Below are 21726 nucleotides of genomic sequence, written 5' to 3' on the forward strand. Positions count from 1 at the left end.
TTGACCAATAGGGGGGCGCAAAAAAACAACCATCACTTCTCAGAAGTCAAAAATTCACATCAAAAGCAATAAAAATGTCGTAGTGGGAATGCTCGGTAGCGAGCGTTTCCACTGCGACGACGACGGCACGATTTTATTGCTTTTGACGTGGATTTTCGACTTCTGAGAAGGGATAATTGTATTTTTGCGCCCTCCTATTGGTCAAAATTCAGTTTAGATATGCTTCATATCTAAACTATTCTAGATATTACATTAGTTATATTGTCTACTATATTGTTTTCCTTCAAATGAACACACTCGCATTGCTTGAAAGATAAAAACCATTGTTATGAAGTATTTTTAATTTAAAATATGTTTATCTTCTATTGAACATTACAGTCATAATTGAGCCGTAGTTTTGGAATTATCTAATTTTCTTGTCAAAAGTCAAACAAAAAACTGTTCATAAATACACATCACAGAGTAAAAAATCGTTAGGAGCCGCTGACTCACTTACACGTCATTTGTAATACTAACGTTAATTGCCATTTAAAACATATCGTTGATATCAAAGTTTAGATTACAAAAAAATATGTGAATTTAGATAATTACATAATATTTTAAGGGATTATTTATTTTAACTTGTTTTGTATAAAAACGTTTCCGACCGTTTATAAATAATATATTTAATGACAATAACGACAATGATTTTTTTTAACCAGTTGATTCGCTAGTTTTCACATGTTTAGGAGACATTAGTATCACATTTTCTTGCATATTGCTGTATCTTTTAAATTACTAATATCATTAAAATTATATTTTATGTAGTGAAAAAGGTTACAAAAATGTTGTAACGATCTTTAGTATTAAATAAAAAGAGGAAAATTTAATTTTGGTGTTTATGTCCCAAAAAATGTAAAGCTTTCAGCAGAATTTTACGATTAAAACATAAAGATAAAAGAAAAAGACCTAATTACCAATTGCAAAAAACTATTCTTTAATTTATTAATACTTTTGCATTAGCTGCCCACAATTGAGTTTTTTTAAGTGCCTCATCAATTTAAAAAAAGGACAAGAATGAAATATTAAAAATCTCGTATATAATCAAAACTTATGTTCATTACTTATTTAAATTTATTATTTTTAGTAATTGTAGTAAAAATAATAAATTTTATATTCAGTATTTTTACATTGTAGGAATTGGAATCAGGAATCATATCAGAATCAAAAGTTTTAGGTAGTCTCTGAAATTGTATCGGAATCGATAAACATTTTGAAACTGTCCCATCACTAGTTTACCATCACCATCCCATCACTTAGTCAAGAAAACCATCAACTATGCTACATTACATATGTTTTTAGTGAAATCAGATTCCTCAGGAGCAACATTTTTTAAAGAAAAATGAACTAGTCTATTTATTTTCAACGGTGAGTGTACAAAAACATTCAGCGCTTGATCATCACATGTTCTTAAATTTCTGCCCTATGATTCGTTTCTTCCACCCTGTAATTCAGTATTTATTTTTTATTCATAACACATTATAAACCGTTCACAGGTTTTCGCGTGATAGCGAAATTTTTGTGGACGTTTTCACACATTTTCGAGGGCTTAAAATAATATAACTCAAGCTTATAAAAATATCGTGTAAATCTAACTAATTTTTAAATTTTTTTCTAGAGATTACAATGTTTTATCAAAACATAGAAATATACATATATTTAAAATACTGCGAAAATAGCGGACCATAATGTGTTAAGATAGTCAAGATTATTATATTTTCACTGTTGTTATAGTTGCATTTATTTTTATGCACTATTTCTTCGTTATAAAACAAGTCAAAAATCCTTTGACTGTGAAGCAGAAATGTCTGTGTACATTTACTCCCGTGAAAAAAACTTATAACTTATAACAAGTTTATTGTTAACAAAATTATAAGTCAAAATAAGCCCGATATTATCTAACAGCTATGGAAAATACATCATTGGAAAAATGAATATCAATCTTTAGTATGTATACAATATAATAAAACATGGAATAAATATGTAGCTGCAGTAAGGAAAAAGTATATGATCTACAAGTTGTATACAATAATTCATGGTAGTTTATGTGAAGAACAATTTGTCTTCGAGATCTGGTGAGATGAAAAATAAAAACACTAATGTAAATGAAATATCACATATAAATAAAAATTTGTACAGTAACATCTTTGAATTTTTTCATATTTCTCTATGAAGTCGAGACTTGAAGGAAATAAATATTGACACTTTGGAACTGTTAAGGGTAGCTAGTTGTAGTAAGACATGCACGATAAGATGGACTTCTGAAGCAACCATAATAGAGCTCTCACTAGGTAGATTTGGATTGTCAAGCACATAGGAGATAGGATGGATCATGTGATGAGGGAAACGACGAAAAATTTTGCTAGCTTGACAAATAATTATATATAAAAACAAACCTAAAATGGCTGAATTAAGCGCCGAACAAACAGGTTCTCGACGTGACGGATCTAACTGCCAGCCCACCGGACTGGCCCAAGGATTACTATATGCTAAAAGACTGAATGCGTCCTGAAACGAATTGCACATGAGATGATATAAATTTAATAAATTCACACATTAATCCTTGACCGCGACTAGTATTTTTGCACGCCATTTCGAATTTTGCTAATATGCAGTGGGCACCTATTTATGCCGTATATTCTTTAAAGCAATTTTCAGCATTATATATTATATAAACTATTATGATCTTCAAAAGGTTTATGGCATCTTAAGGTGTCTAATTTATATTGGCAATTTTCTTGATGGCATCTATAGATACTATCCGCAGTCAAAGAGTTTAATGAACACGGAGCATACTTCTAGCATTTTTTTATTGGCGTTTTCGGCGTGCTGGGTCTCGTGCAGCGGTAAATGCTGGCTCATATTATACAGTTCTTTGCCAAATTCGAGCATGCGCTCTACCGAAGCTCTGCTTCCGCCGCACACTTGACGAGTTGCCGTCGTACCTCCTCCGCTTGACACAATGCTCGCACCAATCAAGTCGACCTCTATAATGTAACAATCTTTAAAAAAAAATGCTAAGTTTAGGAGCAGTTTTGTGCACAATAACTAACCCATATCATCGTCGTCTTGCAGGATGGCTGGATCGGCTGTGGAGTCCAACGTGGCCGTTATGCCAGGCATGCCTTTTTGTACGTGTGGAATAGTACTGCTAACTCTATTGTGTTGATAACCATTAGTATTAATTGACCCATTTGTTCCTGTAAAATATATACATGATCAACGTCCATCTTGTAAAATAAATTATACACACACCAGTGGCAGTACATGAGTTGTGTCTTAGGGAAACGCCAAGTGTTCCTTTACAACTGTAATGAACACACACAACAGAAAACGTGATGAAAAAATCTCCCGTTAGAACAGGAACAAGCATAAAATATAAATATTTGTTATTACTTCTAAATATTTTGCTAGGGACAAAGTCACACTTTTGGATGGTAGATTTTGATAAAAATTTATTTATTACATAAAATAGATGATGTACATATCAACATATTTATTGTAATAAAAATAATCAAAAGTGACTTATAAAAGTATTGATATTTACTGTAAATTATATTTAAAGATGTATATATTTGAAGCATGTATGTTAAGACATTTGTTAAAATTGGATTTAAAGCAGCACCATAAATGTCGACGATCTTGGTAGCCTCAACCAAAACAGAAAATCAATTAACTTTACAGCAATCCAAATATGAAAGAGTTAAATCATTACATATATACTTGTACTGTGCTGTTTTAAAGACCAAAAATATACGAGTGATTCAAGCAAGATCGCATACTTGTTTGAACTAACGATTTATATTTATATGTATATACATTTTGAAAACAAAATAAGGGAGGCGACGCTTCAATACGCACCGCCACTAATATGCTCTTAATTTTATAATTACCGTTGCTAGTTGTGGACGTTATACCGTTCGAATTAGACGACGATTCCATGTCTATATCGCTACAGTTATCGTCGACGTTTGGAGGTGAATGATTTGATTTAATTATATCACTATCACAGGCAGTGCCATTAATAGTTAAGTTTGATTGATTATTCAGTTCTTCTTTTGTACCTACATAACACAATAGTATTAAAAGTGATACATTACAATAATCGCGTCATTAAAAATAAAGCATACCATTAGTATGAGAATTAATTTTGTTAAGATGCGTAGGACTAGCACTACTGTTGGTATGTAAAATAACAGACGTCTGTCCACCTCCGCTTTCGTTTACTCCGCCAATTCGAGAAACACACATCTGAAACATTACATTACAATACATTACACATTGCTCACAATTCGTTCATATGATATTTTGTCTAACTAACCTCCGAATCAGATCCGTTAACCATTTCTACAAACTGTCTGCATTTGAGCATAAATAATAAATTTTGATTTTGTTCTAATAAATTAGGATATAATCTTTTTGTATTTTCTATTGCTTCGCCCATACGGCCCGCTAAAACTAACTTCAAAATTTCTGAAACGAATAAAGTACAACATATAATAAAAATCGTTCATTTAAATTTCTCCATCATATAATATCTTACTCTGTCTATTTTTAATAGAGGATATATCTTCGTCGAAGGTTTGACCGGTGGCACGTGCAAACGCTTCCGCAGTGCCACAATAACCGTGATGAACCAAATACGTTGAAACCATTCTAAAATAATAATATTATAATTAGCCACAAAAACGTCACTCAAATAAAATAATCAAAGACCCCACTAACTTTTGCATGATAGCCTGCCATTCGCCCTGGACGTCTGGTATTGGAAATTCGTTAATGGTGAGACGCGTCCTGGCCCTCAGTTCCCGTATCATGTCTTCTATATCGAAAACAAACGGTTGCTGACCAAAGTTTGCGTCGACTACTTCACCCGGAGTCTGAAGCCCCACCGTCGGATATAAATTTGGCTGAAAATTACACAATAGGTTAAAATCGACACATCGTACAGGACATTCAATTCAAACACAACTGGGAACTGATATCTCAGTAACCACATACATAAACTAAAATATCATTTCCTTAAATAGTTACTGAAACCAGTGATTCGATTATGCTAATAAAAAAAGCATTTTCACTCAGCCATGACATAAGCAAAATTTATGGGTTAAAATAAAAAACTTTGTATTGAAAAATACTGCAATTCGAGTCAATTAAAACATGCACAAAAAACACACATTGACAAAATAATACAACACAAGTTTAGTAATAATGATATAAATTATGAAAAATTGACTCGTCAAACGATCCATACTGATGTAAATGTTGTTATGAATTAAGAAAAATGTCTTACCATTGACACACACGCTTTGATCCTCTCTATTCGATTAAACTTGTACTTATCTTTCTTACAACTAAACAAATTAAAGAATATTGAAAAACCAGCACCTATCAAAAAGTAAAGATAAGAAATTGATTTTATATGTAGTTGATCATACAACATTATATTTTTTGTTCAATATATTTAATAATTTTCTTAAACAGAGAGATGAGCAGACAATAACAAACTAACAAAGGCCCCGTGTTATTATTAGGAATATGGAGAAAGAATTGATAAACAAATAAAAATGAGGTTTTACACCATCGATATAAAAACAATGATGATAAATGAACAAATACAAAAAACAATTCTCTGCTTCATCAAAAGCGAAGAACCATCCGTTCACATTTAATTACAAGGAAAATGTATTGTTAGGTTATTAATAAAACAGTGCAATGAATTATCTTTACTTTTGAAGGAAAATTTAATGATACAAACAAAATTTGTTTTTCAAATAATATTCTTTAATTCGCTGTTTCTTCAAGTGGATTTTGAAATTAAATGTAAACACGTTTGAGACAAAGTTATTTTCATATAGGCTTTATATTCATCAAAATCCACATGAAGGTCGACTTTAAACGTCCTCCGGGACCTTCTTACCTTGATGACATTTCTTTTGGACCTGCGTTCGACACTTACAGGCAAATCTCTGAAGGCGACGCCCAGATGGTGGCCGTTCTTGGTGTAAAAGCACGTGTTGTCGATGAGATTCACACCGCAGCCGATGACGTCCCCAGTCGTGAACGTAGGGCCGTAGGGCTGCCCGGTTCCCGATGAACAAAATGAGTGTCCGTCGTCGCCGTGATATCCGTACGAGTGTTTGTCCCAACCTTAAAAATAAATAAACAACCTTTACTTTTGGATAATAATAAACTAAGTAATGTACATACATCTGTCTATATGTGTACTATCTATTATATATAATCCCTTTGACTAATTTCAATCAAACTTTGCATTCAAATTAGATCTATTTACACAAATTGAGATAAACATCACATATTATTACTCAAATTAATGATAACATTTACAAATGGATAGGATCATATATTTCAGGTAAAGTTAATTTGAACAGTAAATGGTTAGCTATATACCTAGCAATCAATTAAAGATTTGGGCATAATTTTTGATATGCTTTGAAATTTATTTCTAATTCTTAAAAAAATTCATTTTATTTGTAGGGTGTGCTTAAACAAATTATTTGTGCATTAAAATGAGCATTAAATAAATATATATTTGTTCAATAAAAAGTATTACATAGAGCAATAATTTATCTGTAGTGTGCAATAAAACGAATTATTTGTGCAATACAATATTAAAAAATAAGCATTAAAAACACTATATTCAATAAAAAAATATTAATTTGTGCAAGATTTTATTTGTAGTATGCATAGAAAATTTATATTTTTGTCTATTAACCCTTTAACCATGGATGACATCTATGGAAGTCGTCAAGAAAATCGCCAGTATGTATTGGGCACCTAAATGTCATGAACCTTTGAGTCTAATAATATATATTTTTTTAGAGTATAATTTAAGGTTGAAGAACACTTTAAATTATTGAAATAATATTTAAATAACTTGAGGCATGAATAGGTGCCCCCACCCCTATTAGCAAATTTCGAAATGGCACGCAAAAATATGAGTCGCAGTGAAAGGGTTAAACTAATAAAATTGTAGATTTAAGAAATATTAATATAGACTATAATTGATATATGTCTTAATTAGTTTTAGAACTTTCATTAGGTTCGGTTTGAATATGAACAACAATTGGACGTTTTGCAACTAGTTATATTTTCAATAGTATGAATATAATATAATATAATGCTCATTTTTTATTATTTTAATGCAACAATCTTTCGTTTTAGTGCACACCACAAATAAAATGTTGCTCAATCTTATATTTTTTATTAAACATGGATAGCTTTATATAGTGCTCATTTTTATTATTGTAATGCACAAATAATTCGTTTTATAGAACAAAGTATTTATTTAAATGCACATATTCCCTGTTAAATCGAACCAGATTTAAAATATCATATTAATCTTTAATGTCAAGCGTTCTAGAATATAATTCGTCAGTTTGGTGCTCGTATTATATGTTTTATATAGATAAAATTGAATGTGTCAAAAAAATCTTCAATTTATTATCTTTTAAGTCTATGCTCATAAAAATATTTAGAACTAGACTACAAGTGTTTGATATAAATTTAATTACAATTCTAAGAATTTTATTGACAGTATAAAGTCCTAATATAAAAAAATCATATATAATATAATTGATAGTAACTTAATCAGTAAAATAAACTAGGGCTATGGAGTCGTTGTAAATTTTACCGACTCCCACTGCGACTTTTATCTTATGTTTTTGACTCCGACTCAGACTTAAATTTTATCAATTTTAATAAGATTATTTTTTGTCAGCATATAAATGATAGCAATAAAAATAACGTCAACAATTTTTAAATATTAAAAAAAATTAATGGATTTTAAAAAATATTAAGAAAAAAAGCCATGTCCACCTAATTCACCATTAATGATATATTTAAAAAAGTAAATTTAGTAAAAAAAAAAAGATACATAATATACATTAAGTAAAATAAAATATTTATATTAAACACAAAATTAAAGCAAATAATTATACTCGCAAGGAAAAAATCTTATTTCATTGGTTTAATTTTGTCAGGTTGACTAAATCTAATCTTGAATCTTTAATAATACTAAATCATTTGATCTTTTTCATCTGTGATCTTTTTTAACTGAAGTAGATCTTAAAAAAATAATTACTTCTAATAAGTCAGCGTTTCTGGAAACCCTCAAATAAGATTTTATTATTTTAAGCGCAGGTAATAATCGCTCTTCAACGAACTCAATATGTTAAAAAAAATTATAAAAAGGAGTCAGAGTTCATCGATTTTTTTAAGACTCCGACTCTGACTCCACCTAAAATACCACGGCTATGCGACTCCGAATCCACAGCCCTGAAATAAGCTTATATGTAAATTATCGATACTTAAAAAAACTGTAAGACTGTGCCATAGTAAATAACTTTATCTTTAGCTTAATATATAGACTACATAATAATCATTGTAAGGAAAATATTGTTATTTTGAATAATTCCAGATATTAAAAAAACTATAGTTCATACTTTATTTTACTCATACATCAGTTTTTTATTGCTTTTTTATAATTATTTTATTTTTAAGCGTTGTTTATAAATATAAATGTAGTGATAATTTTCAATTGAAAATTAATAAGATTATTGCTTTTTATGTTTATTTTTACTGTATTGTAAATAAGCTGTTTTAAATTTTGCTCAGTTGAACTTTAGAACCCCGAGCAAATCACCAACACCCCCACCCTCCAGACAGTCTGAACCAGTGTACATACATGATTAGTCTTCAGAGCATGCTTACAATTAAGATATCAAGAAGTAATTCGAACGTTATTTTTTATTCCATTCAAAATATTTGTGTTTATTTCTGTTATTTTCCATCGACTCTTTCTAAATAAGGAGCCACCTTTCAATATATTTATTTATGTAAATTAGGGTAAAATATTATTATCTGTAAAGCGCTACACTGATTGAAATCCGTTTGATTACAGCAGTAGAATCAAAATTTTATTTAAAAAAATACACTACCAATAAACACAATATATTATTTGGAAGCTATAATAGTAATAGCCTACAATTATTAAAATAGATTTCGCCAATATACGCTATACTGATTGAGAGCCGTTCGATTACCACAGTAGAATCAAAATTTTATTAATAAAAATACACTACCAATAAATAATATATTATTTGGAAGCTATAATAATAATAGCCTGCAATTATTAAAATATATTTCGCCGATTTGCAGACTAGTTTCAGTCTGGTATTGTCACAATCTCTACTCGTACTACTCAATCGTTATTTCGTTGTAACGCATTGTTAATTTACAATAAAATAAATATAACAAGAACGGTTCTCTCTAACTAATCACAGGTTTATCTGCGTTAAATCTCAATTCCGAGTAAGCCCAATGGTTTGCTGGTATTATATAATATAAATGTAAATGAAATCAAAACTTAACAGAATGTGTATTTATTAGATATTTGACCATCTTGATTCGACAGGTTTTACTAATGCATCATGATAATCTTTGTTAAAAGTTATTCCAAGATCAAGTCTTTATATAAAATGTATGTTTAATACCAGAGCACAATAAAAATATATTCAATGTAAGTAATCAGAACTTAGTAATAAATAACCTGCTAATGAATAATGTCACAACATCAGAAGAAACTTAATTAAACACAAACTCCACTGTACTCAAAACTGTTTTTGTTTCAAAATGTGGTATTTTATATATAAAAACACTTTTATATATACATATTTTCTTATATACTGACCAGGAAGTCGATTCATGTTGACTCCATGTGCACTGAGACCGATCCCCATGTATCCATCTCGTCCCTTGGATACGATTCGCACTTCAAAGTAATACAATCCGCATGCAGGTGGAATGGGATGCGTCGCTCTGACACTAGCTGCATCTTTATGAGTCTTTCCATGACCTGGAACAGATAAAATCACACGCTTAATATAAAAACCAACACAAACACAAAATTATGCTTTCGTACACCTTCCAAGTTTACCCAATGTCGATGATAATTATTATTGAACGAGAGCCAAGTACATAAGGATGATAATGATATACATTGAATGTTGAAGTAATGCAACAGAAAAGATCGTTAAAATCTGAAGCAGCAGAGTATGGAGTCGAGAAGCGAAATATTAACATAGGATCACATGGCCGTCATACATGTTGGACGACTGCCAAAATTCGGTCCGGAATCAACGGATACTGAATTTGTTTTGAATTCAATATATAAGTTGAGGGGATTAAAAGCAAACGGCACTCTTTTACTCTAAGTATTTTAATTATTCTGTTAGCAAATAGATGCTTTTGCACCCACACTACTCGCTGTTTTGAGATGCTGCGACAAATTTCGTTAGTGACTAAACAGAATTGACCTTGGAGTCTCGATCTTATCGATTCGAGTGTTGCTCTCGCACAGTAGCGCTTACGAAAACTATTTGCGGCACAGATGTTGAAGAATGAACGGGAGAAAGTTTCGCGGGCGACATGGGCGCGTTCGAATCCAAAGTTTGACGATTTTTCACCACTTATTCGATTAAACAAAGAATGAAAACGCTGCATTGTCCATATGGACATACAAAGGAGCGTAGGTGAGCGATCGCCACAAAGACGCGAAAGGATGCGCGTATTTAATATGCTCGAAGTTCGACGACCGAAACCAAAGACCGATTGATCGCACTGTTTGCTGGAATCGGTGCTAATTCGATATATACATATATAAAGGAAAAATTCAATAAATTCGTATATTAAATAAGCAATCTAATCATAATATTCAAAACGTCGCGGTGGGGCGAAGAACGTGATTCGGTTACGATAGTTAACTCTGTGCATTGGCCCATTATATCAACTACGCATTTATGGTTAACATGCGAGATATTTGTTAGATTATTTATAAACAAATTCTTTGTCGTCGCTTTGTTTATATTAATTCTATCTACGCATATGTAAATTAATGATACTTCTTGGCAACGATATAATTGAGGAGGAAACAGTTTTTTTTCCACTGAATTGAATAAAAATAATATACTGATCATAAATTGTAGCGCAGATATTCTGACGGCAGAAGTGACCGCGAAGTGAATGCTCTAAGTTCAAATAGTGGAACCGTAATTTCACACATTTCTTAACCCTTTGAGTAGTGGGTTAATTTATACACATTTGTTAATTTGTTAGCATACACCTGGGAGTGAGTTAATTTTACGTCTTTTTCCAAAATTATTTCTGTTTCTATTTATTATTTTACTATTTTTCTTATTATATGTTTTAATAATTAGTTTTAACACTTTTCTACTATTAAATTTAGTTAATTTATTTTACATATTATTCTGTTTTAGTGAATTTTTTTATATCAATTTAGAGACTCTCAATATATTTTTTGTTATATTCACCTATTTCGTACTTTTTAATTTATTGTTATTATTTTATATTAAAAATATTTACATTAAATCATATTAAAAAATTAATATAAATATAATGTTTTTAATTTATTATTTCTTCAGTTATATTTGTAAATTGTGAATGATCGACCGTCGTACATGTACGGCGATACGGCTTAAAAGTAAAAATAACTTTTTTTTTTTAAATACAAAATTTTCTGGATATGCTGCTTAAATACATATTTAATAGTCATTATAATTTTATTTTATGATTTTCCTAATATCCCGGATTGATGATAGTTATGACTAATAATCCAATAATCGTATTGTTCTAATAAAAAAAGATCAGACTCCAATTTTCTCAGAGAAAAACTTTATTCAAATGGTACAGGGAAAATGGGAAAACGCAACTTTATAAATCGCTTACAGTCCGGCTCCAGGTGAAAGAGAATAATAAATGAAATACTATTTTTTAGGTAAATTAGAGACATTTCGGTAAGATTGAAAAAGCTGATGAAATTCGTACGAGCATTTCAGTACAGTATATAACCAATACTGTGAACGGACTATGGTAACTGGTCACAAATCGATCGCTCACAAGGCGATTGCTCATACGAATATTGCTCACACAGTTTATTTAAAGATAAGTTTTTAAAGGAAAGTTATTAATTTTCAATGCGTACAAATTATTGAGACATTTATGACGAGCTGGCGAATTTTACAAATTTTAAATGTATAAAAAAATAAGTATTTAATATTTTGTATCAATTTGTTAAAAATATTTTTTATAAATTTGTTCATGTTTACAAATACATTTGGCCTTCAACTGAATGTGTATTATTTACATTTTGTCGTGTACAAACTTATTTTTAGAATATATGTACATATATTATTGAGGAAATAATAAAATTATTTAGAAACAAGTGTATGCATATTTATTAATTTCTTATTTCAAGCAATTAAATTTTTTTTCAATTTGTGTCCTGTTAATTTTAAAATTAAATTACTTAAAAAAACATGTTTTTTTACTTTAATAACAATTTAGTTATTAATATTGAACATCTTTTTAAATGTCGATATCATTTATTTATTTTTATTATATCTTCCGTTGTAACATGACAGGCGTAAGCCCAATGCGTTACAACTGACAAATCTGTACCAACTGAGTAAGTCAATCAGACATAATGAATACCTACAAGTAAGTATTAGCCACCAGACTGAAAGTCTGGGAACCGGTGACATCTATATTATTATGTGCTATACAATTTATAATCAATAGATATCACTGTAGCTGGGGCCGGTTATTTTTTTTTAATAATGGCGCATTTTTTTAAATAAAAATTCGAGTGCCGCTGCCGAGAATCGAACCCGCAACCTTCGAGTTACTAGTCTGAAACGTTACGAACTACGCTATTTCGTCCTATTTATGATTAAATTAATAAATAATTATAATAACGATAAATAGGAAGGTTATGTAGTATTATATTAATACCTTTTAGGTTTTTTATGTCTATAGATTAATTTAATATATTTTTACTATATCTTGAAACGTTGCTCAGTTGTTTATTTAAAAAATTGGGAAAATTATTTCTTCACTTACGTATTTGAACATTGAAAATATAACAATATGCGCGTAGGAAATATAGGGATTGCGCTGAAACACTTTTCAATGTAGTTGCGAATTATGGTGGTAGTTAAAAAATAATTACAATAAATATATAAGCTGAGATACCTACGTTAAAAATATGAGCTTCTAGAGTATTTTTTTAATTAAAACTACGTAAAAAAATATTAATCAATTATAATATAATGTGAAAATTAATTGGTGGTACATGTTACTGTTAAATATATTTTTAATGGCGTGGTGATAGACATTCTATCACAAACAGAAACGCGATCAATGCATGATGATGTGTTTTATTCAAAACCTGAAGGTATCAAAATCTATATATAATACATATATACTTCGCATACTAGAGGTAAAAGGGGCAACGTCCGAAGTTTCACATATTCATCTGAAAAACAACATGTTTACAATACGTTAAATCTTTCAGAGTATATTTTGGTCGCCTCTGATTTTAATAGCAAAAGCTTCGCTCACACGATCGATTTTGCACGATTTAAGTCGAACCACCAGCATATTAAACTCGTCACTTAACAGCAATGCAATGCAACGATGCAAGTGTGGTAAGCTGATGATTTTTACCTAAATAACTGAATAACGCATGGTTTTAAGCGATGCATCCTCTACAATTATATACACATTCCTTAATTAGCTCAAACACAGTGCTGACGAGTCAAATTTTAGAGTCGGCTCAGATGAACGATGGTGCTATTTAAATAAAGTGACGTATAAGTCGACCTTCGCGGTCAATTTTGGCACCGGGCGGTTCGATGCACTTCCACATGCAGATACCAGGAACATAACGTAGTAACCAAGATACGCAAACGCTATTATCTAAATTAAACATATTAATACGCATAATATATACGACAATTAATCGTTTTATCAACTAGTCATAAGCGGTAATTATCATGACCGAACAAAGATAACGAATGCAACAGTCGACTTCGATTATTTCAATAGTTTGGCTCGTATGTCGTATATAATTCGCTAGCATGTCTATCGGTAATTTTATAAACCATAAGTTTGTTAAACAATATAATAAATGTAAGCGTCAAAACAGTCGGTTTTCACTTTGTTAACTTTCACGTCGCGATGGCATTAATCAATACCACGTACATAAATTATATACAGTTTCAACTGAATTATGTTACAAATTTTTATCCAAAACGTGTGAGAAATAAAAAAATACTTCTTAGTAATTACACACACGTACATAACTACTAAACTAGATAACGTGCGTGGAAACGTAGCCATAAAATTTATTGCTCTTATAAAGGGCTAATTCACGGACATTGTCAGCAAAAACCGACAAAGCGCATTGTTTGCTCTCCACAAAGGGAATCGTTTGCAATGAACCACCCTATTTGTCGCTAAAAGCTATTTACTATAGATTGAAATTAAATTCAATAAAACTTTATGTCACATACTTCATGATACTAGAACTGTAGTAGTAAAATACTAACAACTAAAGAGTGTTATTATACATTTGATTATTCAATTGACTATCGAAAATATTAGATGCTGTTGTAAAATATAACAGTGCAGATAAAATCAGTACACAAATATTTGGTTATGTATTGAGTGTTCACACTATATTACATCAACCAAAAGTCACTATACCATGTAAAAATTAAATATCTTTTCGGTGTTAAATAAATATTTATTTATTAAAAATCTGACCATAATGACTTGTCAGGTTTCGTACACATACACAAACCTATTATTAAAAATGCAGACAGAATATTTTATATTGCATTTATAGTAAATTATAAAAAATCAGTGATTCTCAACGTTTTATTGCTTTGATTTATTTTTCTATTTTTTTGTATTAGTATATTTTTATAATTTATTTTACGATTCTTTATTTTTTACATATCATTCGGCTTTTGCCGAATTTTTTTTTATATCAATTCAACTCAATATTTTTTTATAAAATAAATATAAACTATTTTTTGTTACGTTCATTTATTTCGTACTCCTTAATTAATTGGTATTATTTTATATAAAAATCATTTACATTAAATCAAATTTAAATATATAACTATCTGGGGTACCTCAAAACGGTAAAAGACCAACTACCGTACATGTACGGCAATACTACTATAAAGGAAGTTCATGAAAAAATTGTCGAATATTTATGACAGAATCGAGGGATTTTGTCACCGCCTTCAAAAGGCACAAGTGGTCATGGAACGACGCAGACGAAAACCGCGTCGTTCCAGTGAATAGTATTTTATTATTAGAAGCTTGGAAAATATATTATTAAAAATATTGAATAGACAACGCAAAAACTTCAACATCTGCACTAAAAAAAATATTCTAAGAAGTTAACTTAAAATTAGCGATATTTCCTTTGGCTCTGAGTTTTCAGAAATAGGGGTCTGTCAAGGCACAAGAAACATACATCTTCCGTGCTTTCTGTTGCAGATAATATACATGGAATGTGGTGGTAGAAACATGAGCCAACTGCCCAAAAGCAAATTTACAAAAAATGTGTATTTTTGTCTTGCGATGAAAAACAATATTTGTGGAGAAATCCGAGCGATAGAACCATGTATTTTGTCATTATGAAATGTCTTAAAAAGGGTATTCACAAGATTTTGTTGTATGAATTGACTACACAAGATGTATGTGTTGACTATCATATAAAATATTAAAAAAATGTAGATAAAATACAAAAATGTTATTACATTTTAAAATGGTCAAGTAACTTTTGGTTCAACCTACACAAATATTAGATGGTAAAAAATATTTTGACAGATGGTCAGAATCATTTTTTCAATCAATATTTATTACAGTTCATTGGTCAGTATTTATATTATATGATCTGTATTTTAACCTCAGGGTCAGTTTTATGTTGACAAATATCAGCATAATAATACATGTTCAATTAGGGACAACTTGTTTAGTATGGCTCAAAACCCACCGCCGTTCTGTCGTTATTCCCGCTTCGTTTGTCGCTCTCAATACCTTCGGGTCCTATATATAATTAAATATATTCGTTGAGAGTTACACATGGGGTGTTCAATGTTCTGAACGCTCGCTCGCACCTAATCAGTCCAGTTTTGGTGAGAGCGAAATATTTAATAATGTATATTTCAAATAAATAATTTATTGCCCTTTTATATTAAATGTTATATATGTTTTTAATTCACGTGATCGTCCTATATTTGTATTCTAAAAATTTGATACTTATTCTGACCCTGAATAATATAATTATGACTAAGCTGTCAATAAAACTATTTTTATTCTGACTCAAAGTTTATTTAAATTCAGATTACTTAATTTGTTGTCTCAAAATAAATAGGCTAGTGTATTTTTTTATCGATTCGATGGGTATTTAATATATAGTACGACTATCTAACAAACAAAAAGACGGATAACAATCAGATTTTTTTACTCATTGATTTTTCATACTTCAGCTGTTGGTTGACGAAGCGTACTAAATACATCAATATTATTTACCAATATCTATAAATTTTCTCTTTGTTTTGATCAGAGGAGGGGAAAAGAGTTTTCTCGCGTAATGCTTGAATTGCTTTTTCCCATATTTTCGCAAAAATATGGGTACAGGTGCATAAGTTCATGTATACTCTGTAAATTACATTCAACTTTTCGCACCCTTCGCATTTGACAGGTTAAAAAGTTGAATGGAATCGCTTCGTTGATCGACGATGAGTTAACGCAAACTTTTATACGTGACTCGGTTTGTGTTTGAGTATTTCTGCCACCTAATTGGTTTTTCCTACGCGTCATTTCTGGGATGTTAACAGGTCGATATTTTCTCTTTTCTAATCTCCTGCATTTCTCCATGTTTCCTTTGTCGGCGCTGAAGCGCGTCCCTCTTGCGATTGACGCGATTCAACACCGAACGTCGGTTCGTCGCCCCCACTTGGTGCGGGGGGCCAAAAGAGCTGGAGGAGAACAGCCCCCGTCTAGACCCAACGCCACTCTTTCGGGCTGTTGACATCCGAGGGCTCCATTGTTTCCTCGAGAAGCGTTAGTTTGCCATCTCTGTAGTAATTGCATCCACTGCATTTTTTCAAAGTTCGGATATCAACATTTTTTGGGTCGTGAAATTGGACATATCTTAGAAATTCAGCCGTCCACAATTCCACAAAAAATAGTTTCGATTTAGCGAACCCAATAGTTGTTGACGTCATAGAGAACAGGTGTGCTTTACTCTATGTTCTACAAACATATGAGGATAATGTTATTGGAATGAAAATACTCATCCATACTTGTGTGCCAAGAGCAGTGGTTTGTGCTTCTACAACAATAAGTTAAAAATATAATGCGGAGTGAGAAAATTTGCAATTACTCTATTAGAACGGCTTTTGTTTCAAAAATGTCTAAAGATTCCGTATGAGTCAGGAGAGGAGAGTTAATAATAATCCAATGTTTGCACCATTGTCGGTTTTAACTGTCCAAGTTGCTATATTAATTCTACATAAAATTACATCATAGAATTATAAAACAATACTGGAGCATCAGAATATGGAACAGATTTTGCACCAAGAAACCAGGAAAATTGATACTTAGTTATTTAAGAAGGTCGAAAACATTTATTTTCAGATGGCATAAAGATGCTTGTTAAAAATGATGTTTTAAGTTCTCTGTGTATATTGAAATAAAGTTTATATCTGCATTGCGGATACTTATTGACTCACCCTCGTATATACGACTTTTTTCTACATCAAATACACATTTATAATCTTCAATTATTTTTAAATCAGTTCCTCGTTGATGAGAATATAAACTGAAACCCTATCTACCTAGAAGCAAACATTTTTATTTGATGTAATATAAGTTTCAAGAGAAGGATTTAATCAATCTCGTAAATGACTATAAAAATAAGAGTAAGTCCGACTTTTTAACTTCTCTATCTTCATAAACTAATTGAATTTATTTTGATAAAGTACACATAACGGAATCAAAACAAACAAATCGTAATTAATTATATACAAAAATAATAGTTCCTCTAGCTCTAATTAGGTTGACTCACGCCAATGCGACGGTAATATTTATTTATTTAAACAACATCATACGTCTACTCTACACTAGCGTAATCAATTACTCTTTATCGCTTTCCCATTTACGCAAACGAAAAAAAACATGTTTGCTTAAACCGCGGTTCAAATTAACAACTCGCGAACAGTCTGTGTATTCGACGTAATTCAATCGCTTAACGGCCGGTTATCGAATTTTAACCGCGCGAGAAATGCTTTGCAGTCAGTCTTACCGAGTCACAGTAATTAATCGCGTCACGGAACGGAGTCGATGTCAATATTTTTACTCAGTTATCGAATTATGACGGGGAGAAATCGGATTAGGTGACGTGCTGCGGTTATTGAATTTTTTTGGTTTCTTTCAAAATTTAACACAAAACTTACGTACCGATGTACCGACATAAAATATTCAGTGGCACGAACAAAGACGCAGCCTACGTCTAGGTAGACCAGACACAGATTACTCCTTGAACGTATGTAGTAGGTGCGCAGTCATTTATAATTCTCTCTAATTCTCGATTGCTCAAAGCAAAGCTAGGACAACGCTAGGATTTCAAACAATATATCTAAAACGTGCCCGGGCCGAATGTATCGCGTATAATTAGGAAAGTTCATGTCGAATATCGAGTTTGATATAATCGATTAGGTCTAACTGCGATTTGACATGCCATTTTTTTATAATCAACGTTACATTTCAATTCACGTTAGTATCACAGCAAAGTGATTCGAAATTTAACGTAGACAGACACACGGAGTTCAATGTCTGTCTCCGACCCTTAGAAAATCCGAGGGAGAAACGACGACGATGCTAGGGCACTAAACTCAAAGTACTATCATTATTACGAATATCCTACAGCTGCACCCTTTGTTTTAGGCTGGTTTTAGATAATAACAGTGAGGATAGCACTGGACGCAGTATTAATATCATTAGGGTCTCTGTAAATATGTAATTTTCTAAGGTAGTATTTATCGACTTTTTAAAAATGAAAAAAAATAGAGCACCGTGTGGATAAATTAACACGTGGTCAATACTGATTTGTCCTTCATACGCAATGATCAAAAGGTAACCCGCTTAATTTAAACATGTGAGGAAAAGCATTCAAGATGATCCTTGCAGTGAAACGCCTGCAACTGCCACCATTGGATTCATGACATGAGCATCTAATATAAATTATTTTGAGTAATGCTTCAGAAATTGATAAGAAATATCTGACTTGCTGCTCCATAAGGAAACTGATTCTGATATGTATTTATTTAGCTAATATACACTACATAAATATAATCAAAAGATACACATAATATAAACATAAACATTTAAAAATATACTTTTATATTTTATTTCTTAATGCAAAAATGTGTTTATTCATTCCACTGAAGAAATCCGCCACATTTTTATTTTTGCGGATTATCCTAGGAATATTATTATATAAATTCACACCTCCGTACAATATTCCCCTGGCCGTACTCGTTTTTTTATACCAATCTAGTATGCCATGGACCCCGTACGAAGCTCTATCGAGTCGCAACCGTATTGCCACGAGCTTCATACGAAGCTCTCGCAAAAATTCTCATTTATACTTTCAAAAAGACTATATATAGTCATCTATGGAGAAACGTTTAAAATCATTAACACTCTTATAGCATTCATAAAATGACGAAAACTATATGTTAACCTTTCAATGTCGCCAGAGCTGACACAAGCAACTTTGGCCTTTGTAATTTTTATTAACAAATGCTAGCATTAGGGTCGTATATTACACCAAGGTACTTTGGCACATAAAGGGTTAAATTGTCTCTATTTCTAGTATTAAATATATGTACATTTTTATTTCTTATTAAATACTCTAGCAACATATTAATTTATCTCATATATAAATATTAAAACATTCATTTTCGATATTTCTTGAATATGGAAAGACATGCCTGAATCTATGCCACAATCACAAAAATGCGGGTTCATCACCTTTTAGATAATATTACTCTAATTTGCAGTTCCAGCACACTTATCAGCAGTTGCAGTGGCTGAAAATATCGGTGCAGCTTTTAATCGGTAACTCATTCTCTATATTCACCGGGTCTAGATCTTACGTATATTTCTAAACATAAAAACTATGGAATATCTCTAATTGTCAGAAACTTAAAAGTGAACAGTTTTTATGCAAAAACTATCCTGCATATTAAAGTAATGAGATGCTATGCATAAAAACATATTCTAGACAATTTGTAATTTAGACGGAATCCGAACGCCTGGCAACCATCTGGGCCGACTAAGAATCTACGACTCAAGTTGGTATTTCATTGTTGACAATAGTAAAAATAAAACGATCTATCCAAGAGAGAGTATGAGCGTTCTACGTTTCTTTTCGTACCTAAGTGTAAGATATATAAGAATATTCCATTAATGTGCGCACGGTGATAGGGACAGATCTCCTAAACCTACCCGTTCAAACACGTTTATTAGTATTTGCGACTAGCAAATTCGGGTATTTGTTAGTTAGCAAAGCGCCACGCTCAAAAACCATTGCGTTTTCCGTGATGTTCAAACCCAAACCTAATCAAATTTGACGTTTCGCAACTATTAAATTTGAACGTGGCGCCACGTGATGATTGAAGATTTGAACGGATTAGGACCACTTGCAAATGTTCATACCAGAAAGATCAGTAGTATAGTAAGACGAAAATACTTGGGTTCGCTAGTATTTTTTAATTGTATTTTTCAATTTATATTGTGTCTGGGATTATTATATAATGATTATTTCAATAGATCGCATATTAAGTTTTCTTTGATTTTCCTAATCTCAAGGATGAAGATCGTAATGAATAATCAAAATAAAATCAAGCTAGATAGTGCATAGTGACATATGTTGCTGGTAAGCTGTAATAATAGTTTATACTTAATAAAATACAGATGTCACTGATTTACTTTGATTTCAGACTGCTATCTCACTACTTATTTAGTAGTTGTTGATTGTGTTTTACCCAGTTGTAACGCATTGAGCTAAAGCCTGACATGATGCAACGGAAGATTTACAATAAATAAATAAATTTTAAATGGGCCAAATTCAAGATTCAAAGTCAGATTTAAAACTATAAAGGACCAGAACAAGTACCTAGTGATAGTGTTGCCAAATCTCGAACCGTTTAAATAATTATAAGTATTACATAATTATTATAAGAAAAGTAACAGACAACAACATAGTCTGTTTCCGCCCTAAATCGTCATATTGGCCCGAGGGTCGAAAGTATGATCAAAAGAGTATATAAGCGCGAACATTGCGTAATAAATACACTTTTTTCAGAATACATTTCCATCAGGATCTTACATCTGGAATTTTCACAACTCAAAACTAATACTTGCTTTCGACTTGTGATAACTTTGTATTCCATAAAAACAAACAGCGCAACCGCAAGGTACGCAAAATATCAAACGGAAGACTGAATATAGCCTAGTCCTTGGCTTTAATCACGGTACGTAATGATCAAAATCATGTGCGATACGGCAACGCAGTATCACAAAGTAACTCTGACTTGCACGCGGTAATCCAATTAGCATTCGTCGAATGCAACGAGAACGTCCGGTTCGTCTGCTACATGTCACGAATAATTGACCGTTCGACTTTTGGGGTTAACGGTCACATTTACCGCGTATCGCTTCCGACTATGAACAGTGTCACGGTTAGGTCACACGCATGGCCGAATCGCAAAATGTCAT

The 21726-nt window shown here is 31.4% G+C and overlaps 1 protein-coding gene across 9 annotated transcripts in view; it reads right to left on the minus strand.

Annotated features, from left to right (window-relative positions):
• RanBPM (Ran-binding protein M) overlaps positions 1–21726 on the minus strand; it is a 45472-nt gene that overhangs the window by 2019 nt on the left and 21727 nt on the right. For 3 of the 9 annotated variants that reach the window (XM_088184937.1, XM_088184932.1, XM_088184938.1), the window contains 10 exons: positions 9752–9916; positions 5999–6189; positions 4765–4949; positions 4583–4695; positions 4361–4512; positions 4170–4290; positions 3933–4103; positions 3093–3239; positions 2836–3026; positions 2436–2547 (listed from right to left, as the gene is read on the minus strand). In XM_088184937.1, the coding sequence (XP_088041063.1) occupies positions 2436–2547; positions 2836–3026; positions 3093–3239; positions 3933–4103; positions 4170–4290; positions 4361–4512; positions 4583–4695; positions 4765–4949; positions 5999–6189; positions 9752–9916 (1548 nt within the window). Of the gene's footprint in view, positions 1–2435; positions 2548–2835; positions 3042–3092; positions 3240–3932; positions 4104–4169; positions 4291–4360; positions 4513–4582; positions 4696–4764; positions 4950–5959; positions 6190–9751; positions 9917–21726 lie in introns of all 9 variants that reach the window. The other 6 variants (XM_088184936.1, XM_088184931.1, XM_088184935.1 and 3 more) reach the window with 3 other exon arrangements.

The sequence above is a fragment of the Plectrocnemia conspersa genome, unplaced genomic scaffold (assembly GCF_051122295.1).
Source record: "Plectrocnemia conspersa isolate PC_06_02 unplaced genomic scaffold, ASM5112229v1 ptg000004l, whole genome shotgun sequence".
Classification (NCBI taxonomy): Eukaryota; Metazoa; Arthropoda; class Insecta; order Trichoptera; family Polycentropodidae; genus Plectrocnemia; species Plectrocnemia conspersa.